General features: G+C 51.4%; 2 protein-coding genes across 21 annotated transcripts; one reads left to right on the forward strand and one right to left on the reverse strand.

Annotated features, from left to right (window-relative positions):
- On the reverse strand, positions 1–5,167 carry LOC141578221 (GDP-fucose protein O-fucosyltransferase 2-like). 6 transcript variants are annotated; one of them, XR_012508367.1, is made up of 4 exons: positions 4,877–5,147; positions 3,255–3,491; positions 1,017–1,118; positions 1–124 (listed from the first exon to the last, which is right to left on the reverse strand). XR_012508367.1 is itself a non-coding variant. In XM_074367855.1 (3 exons), exons 1-3 carry the CDS (start codon positions 5,073–5,075, stop codon positions 1,111–1,113), a joined length of 444 nt encoding a protein of 147 aa, XP_074223956.1. In that variant the 5' UTR covers positions 5,076–5,146; the 3' UTR covers positions 1–1,110. The 6 variants fall into 6 exon arrangements, 4 of the variants coding, with proteins under 4 accessions (XP_074223956.1, XP_074223954.1, XP_074223955.1 ...); XR_012508366.1 differs by having other exon boundaries at positions 952–1,118; positions 4,877–5,146; XM_074367855.1 differs by having other exon boundaries at positions 1–1,118; positions 4,877–5,146.
- Positions 5,168–5,307: 140 nt separating this feature from the next.
- LOC141578222 (uncharacterized) lies at positions 5,308–17,363 on the forward strand. 15 transcript variants are annotated; one of them, XM_074367857.1, is made up of 12 exons: positions 5,308–5,445; positions 6,872–7,047; positions 7,168–7,250; positions 7,868–8,003; positions 10,475–10,561; positions 10,909–11,069; positions 11,360–11,406; positions 13,953–14,081; positions 14,425–14,558; positions 14,963–15,015; positions 16,795–16,959; positions 17,267–17,363. In XM_074367857.1, the coding sequence occupies exons 4-12, from the start codon at positions 7,962–7,964 to the stop codon at positions 17,268–17,270; spliced, it is 822 nt and encodes a 273-aa protein (XP_074223958.1). In that variant the 5' UTR covers positions 5,308–5,445; positions 6,872–7,047; positions 7,168–7,250; positions 7,868–7,961; the 3' UTR covers positions 17,271–17,363. The 15 variants fall into 15 exon arrangements, 12 of the variants coding, with proteins under 12 accessions (XP_074223958.1, XP_074223959.1, XP_074223960.1 ...); XM_074367858.1 differs by having other exon boundaries at positions 6,872–6,957; XM_074367859.1 differs by having other exon boundaries at positions 6,872–6,952.

The raw sequence follows: 17,363 nt of genomic DNA on the forward strand, positions 1-17,363 counted from the left end.
AGTGGAACGCATAGTGGTGCCAACTCATTGGGTTGTCATGAACACAGCGTTCCTGGAACAGCAGGACAGAGTTCTGTAAGGGTTTGCTGTTGCTTTGGTTATGATTATTATCACCAAGTGAACCCTGAAATGAAGAACAAAGGCAGCAAGAATTTTTATTTTAAAGGAGTTTCAAATCCTCTGATGAATGCTTCATTTCATCTATTCAAGTTTTCATTTGACCCTTATTAACAACTACACAATGGATGACTTTTGAGGCAATCTTGCTTCATGTCTTTAATTCTCACTAACGACACAGGCTATTTAACAGGCAGCAGTTTCTTTTCCAGGAAGAGGGACAAAAAGTTAAAAATGACTCAGTGCCTCTCGGTCCCCAGTGAGTTGGTTGTGACCTGTCAACCCAGCTTTGGGGAAGTGCCTGCTCCCCCTGGGCCCACTGAGCTGCCCCGCAGCCTCCAAGGGGTGCCGTACCCCCACACGAATCCAGTCTCTTGGTTCCTATCTTTGCTTCAGATCCCTCAAGGACTGCCCATGCCCCAGGGCCCCATCTGCCCCACCAGCCTTGGCTGCTGGACTCCAGGACACCATCCTGGGTCTCAACCATCCCCTGTTCCTATGACCGCCCCACTACTCTACATTTTGTCCTTCAAGTGTGGGCTTCTGTGGCTCGCCACACAGCAGGGGTCTCCCCGTCCTCCACCTTGGGTAACTGCATCGTCCTGCACGGTGCCTAGGGAACCCGTGTGGAGGCAGGAAGAATACAGAACAACAGGTACTCAGAGGGGCTGCCTTTCCCACTGCAGGGGCCCTAGAGAGCTTTCTCCCAGCTGGTTATTCACAGGCGCTGAAGCTGTGGAATCTCGATCTCACCAATTTAAAGGGCATCATCACTAATTACAAAAGCAATCATTTCTTCAGTAGCAAAAGGAGAAAAGACTTTGTGTTCCCCACCTCCAACTGTTTTCCTCCACCTTCAGATGTTTCTCATCTCTGGGCAAGGGTAGAATGCAACTCACAGAATATTATTTTTCAATGTCTTTTCCCACTCTGAAGATTGCTTTCCCAGAACCGATGAAGGCTAGAATGGTTTAGCTTCCCTGGACTGAGGATTCAGAGGCCTGGGGGGAAGGTGGGAGGGGGAGGTGAGATAACTCAGCAATATTGAACCTAACAGAGACATTAAAAAGTTCTATTCTAAACAGAAAGGAAGCAGGATGCTATAGAAACAGGAAAACCATAGTTGGAAATGCAATAACGAGTTGCAAGAGAATAAACATAAAGATGTAAAAATGAAAAAGGACATCAAAATAAAAAGAGTTGGGAATGGGAGAGGGGAGCAAGAAAATGTAGATTTTTTTCTTTCTTTTTTTTCTTCGTTATTCTTAGGATGTGTTGGAGCCTACGTGATTATCAGTCTAAAGGAAATAGATATAGTAATGGGCTGATATATTTGAAGAATAAGGTAACCACAAATCAAAAGCATACATTAGAGTCGCAAAAAAACCAAAAAGAAACAAACTCAAAATGGCTTAAAGACTTAAATATTACACACGACACTATAAACTTCTCACAAGAAAACATAGGCAAAACATTATTTGACATACATCTCAGCAATGTTTTCGTAGGGCAATCTAAGTAACCCAAGCAACAGAAATAAAAGCCAAAATAAATAAATGAGACCTAATTAAACTTATAAACTTTTGCACAGCAATAGAAACCATAAGTAAAACTAAAAGACAACCTATGGAATGGGAGAAAATATTTGCAAAAGATGAGACTGACCATGGCTTAATTTCTAGACTATATAAATAGTCCATACAACTTAATAAGAAAAAAATAAACAACCAAATCCAAAAATGGGCAGAACAACTAAACAAGCAATTCTCCAATGAAGACACACAGATGGCCAATAGGCATATAAAAAATGCTTAATATCGTTCAATTATCAGAGAAATGCAACTCAAAACTACAATGTTATCATCTCACACCAGTCAGAATGGCCATCATTCAAAAGTCCACAAACCATAAATGCCGGAGAGGCTGTGGAGGAAAGGAAACCCTCCTACATTGTTGGTGGGAATGTAGTTTGTTGCAGCCACTGTGGAAAACAGTATGGAGATTCCTCAAAAGACAAAAAAAAAAAAAAAAAAAAAAAGGCTTATCACCTAATCCAGCAATCCCACTCCTGGGCATATAACCAGAGGGAACCTTCATTCCAAAAGATATCTGCACCCCAATTTTCACAGGAGCACTGTTTACAATGGCCAAGACATAGAAGCAACCTAAACATTCACTGACAGATGACTGGATAAAGATGCGGTATTTAGATATAACAGAATATTACTCAGTCATAACAAAGAAGGAAATAAGGCCATTTACAGCAACATGGATGGAACTGGAGATTATCTCACTAAGTGAAATAAGTTAGACAAAGACAAGTATCATATGATATCATTTATATGTGGAATTTTTAAAATAATGATACAAATGGACTTATCTATAAAACAAAAAACAGACTCACAGACTTATAAAACAAACTTAGGAGTTTGGGATTAACAGATACAAATTACTATATGTAAAACAGACAAACGACAAGGATTCACTGTAGAACACAGGGAAGAATATTCAGTATCTTGCAACCTATAATGGAAAAGAACCTGAAAAAGAATAGACTATGTATATGTACAACTGAATCACTATGCTGCATACCTGAAACTAACAAAACAGCTGTATAACTGAAACTAACAAAACATTGTAAATCAAACACATTTCAATTTAAAAAAAATTGATAAGCTCTAAATACCTTTATTCAAAGAAAATCTTGAACTCTTCCCTCTTACAAAATTTAAAATGGGTAGCTTGAGCAGGACCAAATTATACTGGATGGGCAGTTACATATCTTCTCCAGCACGTGGCCCATGCTACACACACATCGTGTTTTCCTACAGGTAAGAACAGCCCTGACTGCACAGCGAGCGACTCTTTCTGGGACAAGGGCCTCTGTGGCAGTGGCCTCCTTGTCACCGCTGCATCTCACCAGGAGGCCAGGGTTTTCAGAGGGGAGGGGACATAGAGCTCATACACTTCAAATTGACTTCCCGAAAAAACTATGGAAAAACCAAATTCACCTGCAGTGTAGGAAACATGAGCAGGGCCCCTAAGCAGACCGACAAGCCCAAAGTAAGATGGCCCGATGTTCAGATCGGAACCAGAACAAAGACCACCTGGCCCCAGTTAAATGACCACCACCTCACCTGCAACGAACTGCTCGTACTCAATGTCAGGGATGTTTCTGTTGAGACTTGGGAGGTCAAAGGAGTCGGACCAGGGATCGGGGCTCTGCCAGTGGTAGAGGTGGCCCCAAGGGAATAGCACCAGTACCGGCTCCTCCATCTTCAGCAGGGTCTTCAGGAGGAAGGCAATGTGGATGCAGACGTTCCTAAGGAGGTTGAAGCCCTCTGGAGGGTTGAAGTCACACAGAAGGTACCTGGCTGGGAGCAAAGGAGAGCGGGTCTTCAGGGCCAGGCCTCTGCACAGGAATCCCGGCTTAGATAGAACAGATACAACGGGAATCCCTGCACAGCCCATGGCCTAGACTCCAGACACATTCAGCAGCTTCTGGTTTGTAAAGTGGAGGCACTGCCCACCCATCTCCATGTGGCCAATTACTTCAAGTCCGGGAGCAGTTGCGGAAGACATCTTGGCATCCGTCTAACACCACTAAGCACCCGACTAGCATCTGAGCACCCGTTCTCCAGGGGCTCTCAAACTTCTTGTTCTACAGAACCCTATACACTCTTAACAATTACTGAGAACTCCAAAAGGCTGCTATTTATGTGAGTTTAATCTATCACTATTTCCTGTGTTAGAAGTTAAATAAGAAGTTAGAGAAAGTGTATGAATTCACTTAAAAATATTAACAATCTACTGTATGTTACCATTAATACTCTTAAACAAAATATATTTCTATTTTTCAAAAGAAAAATCATTAGTGAGAAGAATAGCAGTGATTTTAATTTCTGCAAATCTCTTTTGGACTGGTGAGAGCTGAATTCTCCTATCTGCCTCTGCATTCCCTGTTTTGTGATATCGCAGGCCAGGTTTTCCCTGGAAAACCCCGCAGGAACTCGGGAGAGCAAGAGTGTGCAAAAGGCAGGTGACATCCCGGCGTTTCTATGAAAATGGTCTTGCACCTCAGGGGCCTTGGATACACTTTGATAACTGTTGCCCTATCCAAGGCGAGACTCTTCTACACAAGAGCCAGGCAAGGGTCCTGGATTCTGTAATGAGTTACCGCCAAAACACCCCTCCCTTCTCTGTGTGTTTCTCACAAGCTCCATTACTGCAGATGAGGATGTAATCCTCAACTGGGGCCTCTAATCCCAGAAGACTGCTAACTTCAAGAGGGAGGGTCCCATCTACCATCCCTACACCCCGCATAGTTTATTTTGAGTCAAGCCCTAGATAACTGCTTATCGGCACTGACCCTTGTGTCTTTTTCCTGAGGTTGACTGAAGGAACCAACATCTGGATGGAACTGAAATTTCCCTGCAGATAAACAAGGCTGATAAGCCACCCCATTCCAACATCTGATTCTGGGGCTCTTCAAAACCCGGGTAAGGCCCCGCTTCATCTAAGATGGGTCCTCCGCCTGCCCTTCCCGGGGGGTTCTGGGAGGCCGCGGCCACCAAGGGCGACCCAGACTCGCGGCCCCAGCCCCATTGCCTGAGGGGGAGGAAAGCTTGAGGCTGTGCCCAAGCCCTGCCCCGCCCCGCCCCAACACGCTCCCCGGCACCACAGCCCTCCCCGGCCACCGCCCCAACCCCGATCCCACCCCGGTTCATGTCCGCCGGCCCCGCCGACGGCGCGGACGTACGTTTACCGTCTGTGGGACGCCGCCCCAGACAGGATGTCGGCCGCCGACTGACCAGGCCAGAACTAGTCGCCCGGCCGAGCAAGCCGCCATCCCCAGCAGCAAGCACCGCCATGGTCCCGGGCAGCTGCACACTTCCGGAGCCCGCTACCCGCCCCAGAAGCGCACGCCGGCCCGCGCAGAGCGTGGCGCCTGTAACCATGGCAACTCCGCGGGGCCCTCCCCTAGCGCTTGCGTCGTGCGTCCTCCCGAGTCTAGTTGTGCGAGGGCAGAACTTGCGGAGCCAATGGGAGCCAGGGCGCAGCCAGGACGGGGGTGGGGGGAGGCTTATGGGACAGCTGGGCGGGGCCGGGGAGGGCAGGGCCGCCCGGAAGTCCTGACCTGCAGGTAGCGCCGGCCGGAGGCTGGGGCGTTGCTGCCACCAGTGGGCGGGGCAGCGGGGCGGGGGCACCCTCACCTGTCCGTGTGTGGGGATCAGCCTGGGCTCCGTGGCCTCCGCTTGCACCGGACGTGGACCCAGGCTACCGGTGGGCAAGATAGAGGACTGAGCCCAGGCACGCACGGCTGGCCAGGTAGGGCACCTGAAGTGCAGATCCGCCAGGCCCGCTGCCGGCCTTGAATACGCGCTGCTAGGCAGTTTCCAAGAAGACGGGATCTGTCATAAGAGGGGAGGTAGGGCTTGGGTACCAGATGTCGGGTTGGGTGCAGTCTCACAGGAGAGCCACGGTGAGAGGGCGCAGAGCGGCCCCTGTGTTGGCGGGGCTAAGAGTTTGGGGTATAGGGTCGGGGTGGTGTGTGCCTTTCTCTGTGGTCTCCTCACTCCAGAGCAAGGGGCTCTGCTTCCCCCCTCCCCTCACTGCACTCCCTGCCTTCCCCAGCACCACCTGGGGTGTGGTCATGTCGAGGCAGGGAAAGCCCAGGGAAGGGGCTCATTCAGGGGCAGGGGCCACTCTGCAGGGATGCTGGACCTGACAGCAATGCAGTGCTTCGGAACTCCCCTGGGCTGGGTTTCTAACCAGTGGGATGGAAGGGCCTTTCCTTCCTGGGGTGCATTTGGGGGAACTAGATACGTCATGAATGTCAGCCCTGAAAATGGAGGCTGTGCTACATCCATTCTTGGAAAGAAAAATCAGGCCCTTCCAGCCCAGGTGACTCAGAAAGTCAGTCAGCAATGTTCGGGGTCCCCAGTTTAGGCTTTCAAATAGAGCTGAGCGGCTCAGGAGGCCAGATCCCTGTCCGTGGCTCCAGGAGTAGGCTTTCTGCTGGGGGACAGGATCCTCACAAACACCTGTGTCTTTGTGGGTCACTCCCCTCTGACAAGCTGGGAGGCAGGGTGCAGTTGTGGGAAATCGTGTTTCCATGAGGAGAGGGCCACCAAGTGGTGGGGGCACAGGAGACAGTGAGAAAGAGTCCCCTAGCCTTTCTGGAATCAAAAAACTGGCAAATGTGAAAAAGTGCATAATTTGTTTTATTGAACAGGCTGCTTATGTACGTTTGGAGGGCCAGGTTCAAGGACTCTGCATCCCTCCAGGACAATAGCCTCAAGAGAAGAACAGACAGAGCAGGAAGAGATGTGGGGTTTCTCCCAGGAATGAGGCAGAACAGGGATTTCTGCAGATTTGCAAGGAGACCCCGACCGCTGAGCACCGGGTTACAACCCCACGTGACCCTTGTCGTGTTTGGCTTGGGCTCTGGGTCTGGCCTGATCATGTATTCTTCCAGCTGAGTTCCAGAAATTCAGAGGGTAGACTTAGAGAGGCTGCGTTTGGAACCCGGTGTGGAGACGGAGGTTCCTTTATCCTGAGTCCCCTCAGCCTAATCACTGTAGCTGAGTTCCAACACCACCCAGGCCCCCAGGGTGGCCGTGGAGGGAGAGCAAGCCTGGCAGGTGACCCAGGGGTCCCACTGCTGTGCCCCTCCCTTATCTTTGTTCCCTTTCACCCCGGAAGGTGTGATTGTCTCATGTCATGGTGACAAGCCATCTCTCTTCTCTGTCAGGTGGGATCCCCACCCCCGCTCAGCCTTCTTTCTGCATGGATGCTGAAGGACCAGGCTCACTTGAAGTTCTGAGTTTGAGCAGTAAGGTGGAAACAAAGAAACCAATGGAAACAAAGAAACAAGTCATTGTGGCAAAGCTCCCCACCACAGAGAAGCTGCCCTGAGTGGAAGGGAGGGTGTGGGCATGCCCATTTGTTTCGTGTCTCCCAGTGCTCTTCGCTTTCTTATTGCAGACCTGCATGGTTACAACAAAATGATCTGCAAAACTGAAAATATTTACTCTCTGGCTTTTACAGAAAAGGCTGACCAGCCTCTGGTTCCCGTACCGGTCAACTGATTGGAGTACCTTTCCAGTTTGGAAACATCTGGGCAGGCCCAGGTTTGCAAAATTCTTTAAGAGTAGTTATGGAGTTTTGCTTCTAAACATTTTTATGGCTGTATACTTCTGAGCTGAGGTTGTGCTGTGTAATTCTGAGCCGGGATTTTCTCAAACTGTTTCTTATTTCTTATACCGGACACCCCTAAATTCCAAGGGGAATGGGATGTTAAGGAAGCCATGGAGTTTAGGAAAAAGATACAGATTTCATTTCCATTTAAGCATCGATGTATCTCCATCCTAGGCAGTATCGGTTCTGTGGTATTGATAGGGGAACTAAATAGCAACCAAATTTATAGAAAATAGTGGGTCATTGGGTACACAAGTTCTTCTTTTCAACATTTTTGTAGTGTTTGCAGTTTAAGATGACCGTTCCTGAGAAACAGGCAGCCTCTTAGAATGAAATAGCATTTTCCCTGAACCATACTCAATTTTTATTTCGTAGACAGCAGGAAGGGCAATCACACATCCAACACTTGGGGACCTCAAAGATAAAACGTAACTTTCTGGGAGCACACTCCCCCCGTCTCCCTCTGCTCTTTTCACTGTCCCATTGTCCCTGAAGGCTCTTTTGTATCTTCTGCTCATGACTCCAGTAACTCTTCCTTCTCGTCCCTCAGCTGGTAAGTTTACTTTTCTACTTTGACCAAGCAAACTGAAGCCAACAGAAGAGAACTTTCACCAGCAACTCCCAGCACATCCGCTCGCCTTCTGATGTCTGTGACCTCACTCTCGCTGCCCCACCTCTTATTACAGGTGACATCGAAAGCCAGATCATCCAAAAGTCACCAGGGGGCCCATCCATACAATCTTCTCCGGGCTGTCACTCCCACATCCATCCTCTCTGTCACTACCTCATCTATTTTGTTCTCCTGCTAGTTGGCTCCTATCAGTATATAAAAGTCCATCCTCTTAAAAGAAACAAACAGCACTCCTTGACTCTAATTGGCCCCCACCAATTGCCACCCCATGTCTTTGCAGCAAATCTTTAATGAGTCGTTTAAACTCACTGTCTGCATATTCTCTTGAGCCATTCCCTTTGGCACCCACTCTGGCTTTCCCCCTGATCCCTCGCTCTATGGAAACTGCTCTGTCAAGGCCATCAGTGACCCCACGTTGCTAAATATAGTGGTCAGTTTTTAGTCTTCATCATGCGTGGCCCTTTGGCAGCATTTGACCCAGCTCTTCCATTTCTCCTCCCCCGTGTTCCTGCTTCACTTGGCCTCCAGCCCATCGCTCTGCTTTCGATCCACTGGCTGGTCTTTTGCCAACGTCTCCTCTTTTTTCCAAATATTTACTGCGAATGTGCCTCGGAGTTGGGTCCTGGGTCTCTCCTCTATCTCACTGCTATACTTTTGGTGGAAGCAACCAGACTTGGAAATTGACATGCCATCAATTTCTCGATTTGTCCAAAACTCCCTGATTGGCCTTTTCCATTTGGAACTCTCTCCCTGATACTCATATTCTTTTTCTTTCATTCATCTTGCTTTCACATTCATACATATGTTCTACTGTGTAAATTACTTTTCCAAATTTTGAATCAGTCCATACATATCATGTGAAATGCTCAGATCTCTATTATTTCCACTAAGATGCTTATTCTACCTTAGAACCTTTCTGCATTTCTGTATTTATGTCAATAAAGTGAATAGTATTTCTACAAGCCTCATAGTTAAACAGTGTGTTTGTTTGGGGCTACTATGTAACATGAAATAATGATACATCAACATAGTCCTTTTTCATTTAATTTTATGTAACACCAAGATGAGGTTTTTGCACTGAAGACTGTTTCATTGAAATTTTACCTACGTTATGGACAGTCAGTTTATGTGAAAGCCCTCATTTCTCCCCTTTTCTGATATATTTTCCATTTGGCTATTATAACATATACCTTGGCATGAAATAAAATTCCAAATCCATTCACATAATAAAATTAATACATTTAAATTATATTTTTTAATGTTAAAAAGAAAGAAAAAAAACCCCAGACTCCTCTACCTATTAGGCATTTCTGTGGCAATATCTAATAGACTCCTTAATCATGACATTGAAGAACTGAGCTGATTCCAGCCCCTTTCCACCTGCTCAGCCCCATCTTGTCCCATCCCCTGTGGATGGAGAGGACATCCATCCCATTTTCCAGGTCCAGATGTTGGAACCATGTTCTCTCTCTCTCTCTTTCTCTTACACACACACAGACAGCAAATCCAGCTTGTTAGAAAATTCTGGCTACTCTGAAATCATTAACCACATACTCCCTGTTCCCCACCCTCCTAGGAGCCACCTTCAACCCCTTGTTGGACACCAATTAGCCTACTTCTTCCATCTTTGCTTTTCTACAATCTCATCCACACAGAGTCAGAGGGAGCCTTTAAAAGCATACATTGAGGGGGTGGGTGTAGCTCAGTGATACAGTGCATGCTTAGCATGCATGAGATCCTGGGTTCAAACTACAGCACCTTCACTAAAATAAATAAATTAACCTCCTCCCAAGAAAACTCAAAACAAAAGCATAAATTGGACATCACCCATCCCATCAAAACTCACTAAAAGGGTCACCATTCCATTAGGAGCCAAAGTCGTCCCAAAGTCTTCGAGGACCCGGCCTGCTCTGCCTCTCCGCCCACACTCTCCCCATCACTCTGGGGGCCTCTGGCTCCGGCTCTTCCTTCTTCCTCCGGATCTATTCTGCTTCAAGTTCATTACTCCTTGAGATCTGCCAGGATTGCCTTATTCCCTCCTGCCTGCCTCCCACCCCACCACCATCACCTGAGTTTGCTCATATCACTCTTATTTTTCCCCAAGCTCTTGCTACCCCCATCATGTTGCCTGTTTTCTCTGCTAAAACTCTGAGCCCCCAGTGATGGGGAGTCGTGTCTATTTTGTTGACTAATAAAGCCCAAGAGCCTTGGGAATGGGTATAGTTACTAGATTCCCATAAGTAGTAGGAGCTTATACAGATTTGCTGAATGAAAGCAGAGGTCCTGGTCCAATTCGATGGAGCACTTCTGTGTCCTGCTCAAAGATTAACTCTCCTTTCCTCCTGAGAGAGGGTGACCACTTCCTTGGTGATCAAAGGCAAGATCTATTTTCTTTATGCTGTTAACCTTAGGCGGGGAGACTGGGGGATCTTCATTTATATTTTAAAATTTGATTCACTCTGCAGTTTGTCTCCTGTCTATGTATCCTTTTGAGAAACCGTTTATGAGTGATCATTCTTCCATCAGATTGAACAGGATCCAGGGGGAAGTACCAAGCCTGTCCCATCGGCCATCCTGTGTGTCATGTCCTGTGACCCAGAGGATGCTCAGCACGTAAGTGAACCAACAGGAGTGAGTGAAGTGATGGGAACATCTCATTATTGTGGTGGCTGCACTCTGTCCGATGCCTTGAGATTTGGGGAAGGGTTTACAACTGCGGAGGCGAGATGTCAGGTCCTCTGTGCTCTTCCTGAGTGCCCTGGCCTTACCCATTCCCCCAGCCCCCTCTGGGCAGCCAAGCCCAGGAGCTGGGCCCCCGGCGATTGTGCTGATCAATAATCCACCTCACCCAATGTCCGGGGGTAAGAGCGGCCAGCACAACTGTTTGTAGACTCTGAAGTCAGGTCCTTGGAGGAATTCCTCACTGAACAATGTTTTGGACCTTTTATTTTTCTCTATAGCCTCCAGCTGAAGAAACAGATTGCCTTAGGTACATGAAAGGTGAGGACACCTACTATCCCCATGGAGCGCAGGTGGGGCTGGGAGTCTGCTGTTTGTACAGCCGGTGGGCTCGTGTTGCTTTGGGCATCCCTGTGCCTGAATTCCTGCAGTACACTCGGTGGTAAGAACGGGGGTGCCTGGCAGGGAGGGAAGCGGGTCGGGGGACTACACAGCTGGGGAGACGTTAACCTGGGGTGAGCGGGAGCCGGCTGATGCATGGAATCTCGGTGCAGGGAACTCTCCAAACTCAGAGAGGTTCCCACTCCCGCAGGGTCCCTTTGATCAGGGTGCTAGGCTGTCAGCACTGCAGGGTCCCTGTGAGGATCATGGTGCCTTCAGGCAGTGGGAAGTGAGGGGTCCAATGGCAATTAAATTAACTGTGCACCCAAAGCCAACCCCCGTCTCTTTCAGCCTGTTTCCTAATCTGCAAAACTGGAATGATGTTAACCATCCCGCAGGTTTGTTGATGGGCTGGGACACACTAGACTGCCAGGAGCTGGAATTCCTCTGTGCCCTGATTGTAATCCTTCCTTCACACTATTTACTCTCACAAGTTCAGTCTCTCTGTCTCTCTCATTCACTTGTAACTTTCTCTACTGCTCTGGTTTCATTTGATTCCCACCCTCCTCCCAATCCCCAGATGAGTGAAATTAATTTCTGTGTGTCAGTTCCAAATTCCCGGGAAAGATGCTCTGTCCCCTCTGGATTGGTTGTCCAACCCATCAGTTGCAGTCAGAGGAGTGAGTCCCTCTGTGACCAGAGGAGGGGCTCTGCCCAGCCCCCCAGCCACCACTGTGGGAGCACATAGCTCTCCGAGGAGGAGGTACTGGCTGTGACTTGGTGTCACTAAGTGTGAATTTATCTCTCCTCTTGCCCCACATTCATCCTCCTAAACAAAGATGAAAATTAAACACTCCCGAGATTTGTGTCATGGAACACTCAGGGTGGGGGCTAAGAGGGCTGGATTCCCTGCTGAGTGTAAGGGGCTACAGTGACTCCCCAACGAGAGCCTGTAAAGGAAACAGCACCGGCCCCACTGGACATTAGGGTGCTAAGTCTGCGTGACATTGAGCCAGGCTTCTGACCACAGCTCAGGGGTCTGTTCTGACCGGTTAGTCTTTGAAACCAACCAGCTTTGGATTCCTCAATCCCTCCCTGAGGTTTTACCTGAACCACGAGCTTCTGTATCTCTGAAGACAGATGATGAGGACCCTTCACGTAAGGCATTTGCACAGCCCTGTGCGGGAATTTGTGCTGCACGGTCTGCCCGGCGAGCTGACCAAAGTTCGTATTTTACTGATCTTAGAAATAGTCTGGTTTCCTGATGCACTGTTTCACTGAACAAGCAACAGAAGCCACCTCTGGCTGATAAAAGCAAAAAAGGGACTTAATGAAAAGATACTGGGAGGGTGCATGGAGTGGCCCAGACCAGAGCCGACCCGGGGGCCGTAGGAGATGTTGGGGAGCCTCAGGCACCAGGCTGCGCAGGGTGCTACCGGGCCCCCTGCTGCCCCAGCAGGGACCCCACTCCTCCTGACACTCCACCTCACTGCAGGTTCATGTCCCGGCAGGGCCAGGTCACACTGAAGCCACCAGCACACACCTCAATGGGGGAGTTGGCCCCTTCTCAGCTGAGGGCGTGCCTGGTGTGGGGAGATGCCCAGTTAGAGGAAGGCGGTTCCCCTACTGTTCCGAGTTAATGCGCAAGTCAGTGTCCATCACTCAGGAGAGCCGGGCTGGTCGGACCTCATTGTGGTGACTAGGCCGTCTGAGTTCACGTATTACTTTTTAGGTTGGAAGGCCCAAGAGGGAGAAAAAGTGGAGGTTCTAGTACTTATTTTATATTTCCCATGTACCAGGTGCGGTAAGCAAGCCACTTCAGACAAGGCCCATAACAACCACATTAATAGGCCACGGAGAAAGTCATGCAGTCAGGCCTCTGCAGCCCCGAAACCCGTGTCCTCATCAGTTCCGTAGTTACCAGTGGAAGTTGTAGGGTTTTATGGGACTGTGTGCTCCTGTGGGGGCTGGGATGTGTGTGTTTAAATCCACATCTTCAGAAACTCGGCCAGAACCACAGCCACTGATTGTCTGCATGGAGGCAGAGGAGGGGAGGCTTCCAGCCTCTGGTCCAGCTCGTGTGGAGCTCAGAAGTTGCTCCTTCTGTCCTGAAAACAACACCAGAGCTGAGGGAGCTGCAAACCCACTGCTCTTCTTAGATCCACAAGAAAACTGAGGGGGAAAGCTGCTCCCAACACAGAGAGGCAGCCGGGCAGGCTTGGAGAGTCACAGCTCCCAGGGCAGAACCCGCTTTTGTAAGAACCCCGGGGGCAGGCAGATTTAACAGGTCCCTGAGGCCAGCTGGAGGCTCAGCGTGGGGAAGTCCGAGTGTGACAACTCCAGGGGGCCAGTCAGAGGGGCCCCCTGCTCTTTTTCATGCATTTTACTTCCAGGACCGTTTCCTGTTCTCAGAGTGAAGATCATAGGAAAACTCCTCATGGTTCCTGCCAGGAAAGGAAAAAATAGCTCTATTGAAATACACCCAGAACATTCTCTTCCATTGTGGGTGGTTGTGTTTTGTTTTTTTTTTTAATGAGAAATTATTTTACCAGAGCCTAACCTACCTGGGGGAAGGGAAATACCTTCTGTGTCACCCAAATTGGGGTGGGGGAAAGAGACACACTTGTGGAGGTCACAGCTCAGGGCACAGGCTCAATGAGAACTAATCACAGGACTACAAATGCCCTGCTCTGTCCCACTCCCCCAACACCTTACCTCCATTTCAGTAGGGCCCCTGTGTTATAACAGGAATAAAATTAAAAGAAGTAAATGTCTCAGGAGTGTCTAGGGAAAACCCAAAGACAGCGGGGAGATGGAAACAAGGACTCACGGGTGGCTTTAGCCTCTCGCACGAATAGCTGTAGCAAACTACACACAGCCCAGCCCCAGTAGATAAACAGAAAACCTCACAGAAGAAACTATTTATTTTGGTTCTCTTACCCAGTGCATTCCATGGTGCATCCTCGCCTAGAATTGAGTGGAAGCAAGTCCATCTCAGAAGGGACATACCTGAAGAGAAATGGCTTTCCAGACTCTGAAGGGCAGAGAAAGCACCAGCCTGGGTTAGAGAAAGGTGAGCGGTGGGGTAGGGGGTGGGCTGCATTCTTCCCCAAATAAGGAACCTTCCTGAGGCCAGCACAGTGGGAGAGAGGGCCATAGGGTGGAAGCAGCCAGACTTCTTCCTGAGAAGTGATAGGATGCCTCCAAGGGACCATTCAGATGCCCAAACTGTGTCCTGATGGTGGGAGCCAGTCGGTCTGCCTCAGAGCCCAGGACTGAGGTGGGCGCACAGCAGGCCGGTCTTACTTGGCCGGATCAATTTCACTTCTCCGAAACCCTGTGTAAAACATGAAGCGTGGACGACCTGGTGAGAACAGCTCTGCCCTCAAGACCGGTTTCAACTCCTCTCTTCCCAGAGAACAGCATCTCTGAGCCCGTCCTGGGTGACCTCACAGAGATCACCCTAGTGGCCCAGGCTAGTGACCGGGAACATGTACCTTCCTGCAGCCAACCCCAGACGTCCACTGATGCATCATATACTGGCAAAGATGTGAGTTCCTGTGCATTGGTCTAACAGCAGAGACTGCCACAGGCCCAAGAGGTGGTGTGTGGGACAAGCAGGGGTGCAGGAGTGTACGCAGTGCAAAGGTGTAAATGGTGGCAGGGGTGCAGGGGCTGTGGAGGGTGCAGGCAGTTCAGGGGATGCGGGGGTGCAGGCAGTGCGGAAGGGCAGAGAGTGGCAGGGGTGCAGAGGTACAGGGAGTGTAGGGGTGCAGGAAGGTGCTCCGGCACGTGGCCAGGGTCAGAAGGCAAGTGCACATCCTCGCAGTCAGCCTGACCCCGGGAGATTAGTGCAATGGTCTGGGGTGGCGGAGGGGGCGGCGGCGGCGGCGGCGGCGGCGGTGGGTGGGAGGCTGCCCGGGCAAGCCGGTCGATTTCTTCTCTTCCCTGCAGCCTGGCCTGGGGGGGTGTTGGCCGCCGGAGATTCGCCAGATGTTGGACTCCAGGTAAGCTTGCTCCTGGGTGGTGGGGCGGTTAGGTCAGTGGGCGGTGGCAGCGGCAAGGGGGCGGAGCGGGGCTGCCCCTGGCGAACTGATGGAATAGCTGCCTTCTCCCGGCTGCCGGGCCTGGGAGCGGCCTCTGCTGCCCCAGGTCGCTGCACACACCTGTCCCACTCAGCAAGCTGAGTGGGGAGTGGAGGCGGTGTGGTTAAGGTGCAGGGCCCACGGGGATAGGGGGGCTGCCGCACGGAAGCCGGTCAATTCGCTCCGCTCTCCCCCGCGGCGGAGCCAGGGGCGGCTTCTGCTGCCGTAGAGGCGGGACGCCGGTCTCCAGGTGAGCTTGGTCCTGGGAGGCGGCGGCGGCGGCGGCGGCTGTGGGTTGGGGTCCATTCCAGGGAGCTGCTCCATTTCTTCTCTCCCCCGCGGCCTGGCCTGGGGGCGACCTCTGCCGCCAGAGATTTGCCTGAGGTCCGACTCCAGGTGAGCTTGCTCCTGGGAGATGGGTGCGGTGCAGTCAGGGGGCTGGGATGGTGGTGGCTGCGGGGATAGGGAGGCTGCCCCGGGGGAGCTTGAGGATTAGCTCCCATGTCTGTGCCGCGTGGCCTGCAGGCGGCCTCTGCTGCGCCAGGTCCTGGGACAACCCTTTCCCACTTTGCCTGCTGGGGGCGGGAGGCAGGGTAGTCAGGGTGCACGGGTGGCGGGGGTCGGGGGCCTGCAGCGGGGGAGCGGGCACATTTGCTCCCATCTTCCCCGCGGCTTGTCCTGGGGGCGGTGTCTCTTGCCCTGGGTTAAGAGACACGTGTATCCTAGTCAGCCTGGCCCCAGGAGGCGGGCGTGTTACGTTGGGGGTGGTGGCAGCAGCGGCAGGTTTTCCCATGGAGCCGGTCCATTTGCTCCCATTTCTCCCCGTGGTTTGCCCTGGGGGCGGTCCCTGTTGTCCCTAGTTCGCCGGACGTCCATCTCCAGGTCAGCCTGCTCCCTAGAGGCGGCCACCGTGAGGTCAGGGGGCAGGAGCGGTGGCTGCTGGGGGAGTAGGGGGCTGCCTTGGGGAGCTGGTGTATTGGCTCCCGTCTCCCCGATGGCCTGGTGTGGGAGTGGCCTCTCCTGCCTCAGATCACCAGACACACCTGTCCCATTTAGCCTGCTGGGGGAGGGGCCCCCTGGGAAGTGCCTTTAAAGTGTGGGGGAGGCGACGGCAGGCGTAGAGGACCTGCAGCGCGGAGCCTGTCAATTTGCTCTCCTCTTCCCCACGGCCAAACCTGGGGGCGTACTCTGCTGCCCAAGAAGCCGGATGCCCGTCTCCAGGTCAGCTTGCTCCTGGGAGGCGGGCGCGATGCTGTCGAGGGGCAGAGGCAGCTGCGATGGCCGGCTGCCCCGCCTAATGGGGCCACTTCTTCTCCTCTCCCCTGACCTGGCCTGGGGACGGCCTCTCCCGCCCAAGATTAGCCTGAAACCCCACACCCGGTCAGGTTGCTCCTGGGAGGTGGGCGCGGTGTCATCAAGGGTTGGAGAGGAGGGGGGTCTGCCCCTGGCGGGCTGGAGGATAAGCTCCCATCTCTCTGGAGGCCTGACGTGGGGGTGGCATCTGCTGCCCCTCATTCCTGGGTCACCCTTCTCCAGGACATATTGCCCCGGGGGTGCTGTAGGCTGCGGGGGCGGCGGGTTGTTGGCGGGGGTATGGAGCTTGCCGCTTGGGAGCTGGTGGTTTAGATCCCATTTCCCCCGCAGCTTGGCCTGGGGGCAGCCTCTGTTGCCCCAGGTCGCAAAGCACTGTTTCCCTGACAGCTTAACCACCGGAAGTGGGCAGGATGTGCTGAGGGGGCGGAGGCAGCCGCCAAGGCAGCGACGGAGGGGGCTGTCCCTGGCCAGCCGGTCAATTTGTTCCCATCTCAACATTTGCTGTCCCAGTTTCGCAGGACGCCCTTCTCCAGTTTATCCTTCTCCTGGGAGGTAGGCTCAGTGCATGCAGCCCAAGGTCTGGGCTCTCCCCTGGGGAGGGGCAGAACGCTCTTCTTCTTCTTTGTCTTTATTCTTCAGCAAAGTGGTTACTGGCCCCAATTCTTAATTCTGAGAAAGTGTAGCCTGTGTTACGGAGGAGCTGCTGGACAGTGAGGTTTCTGGGTGGGTTTTCACATCAGCTGATGCCCCAGGCAGGCAGGAAATGTATTGCTTAGAGCTTCTTAGTCTGGAGTTGGGGGATGGCCCCGCCATCCTCACCATGCTTTTTAAAAATGTGTTACTCCCCTCTTTTTCCTAGGTGACATTTTAGGTTATTGGGTCCCAGATTGCTGGCACACTCATCCCTGTTCTCAAACATCTTTTAAACTTGGGTGAAGTGTTAAGTTGGGGAAGAA

The sequence above is a fragment of the Camelus bactrianus genome, chromosome 7 (assembly GCF_048773025.1).
Source record: "Camelus bactrianus isolate YW-2024 breed Bactrian camel chromosome 7, ASM4877302v1, whole genome shotgun sequence".
NCBI lineage: Eukaryota > Metazoa > Chordata > Mammalia > Artiodactyla > Camelidae > Camelus > Camelus bactrianus.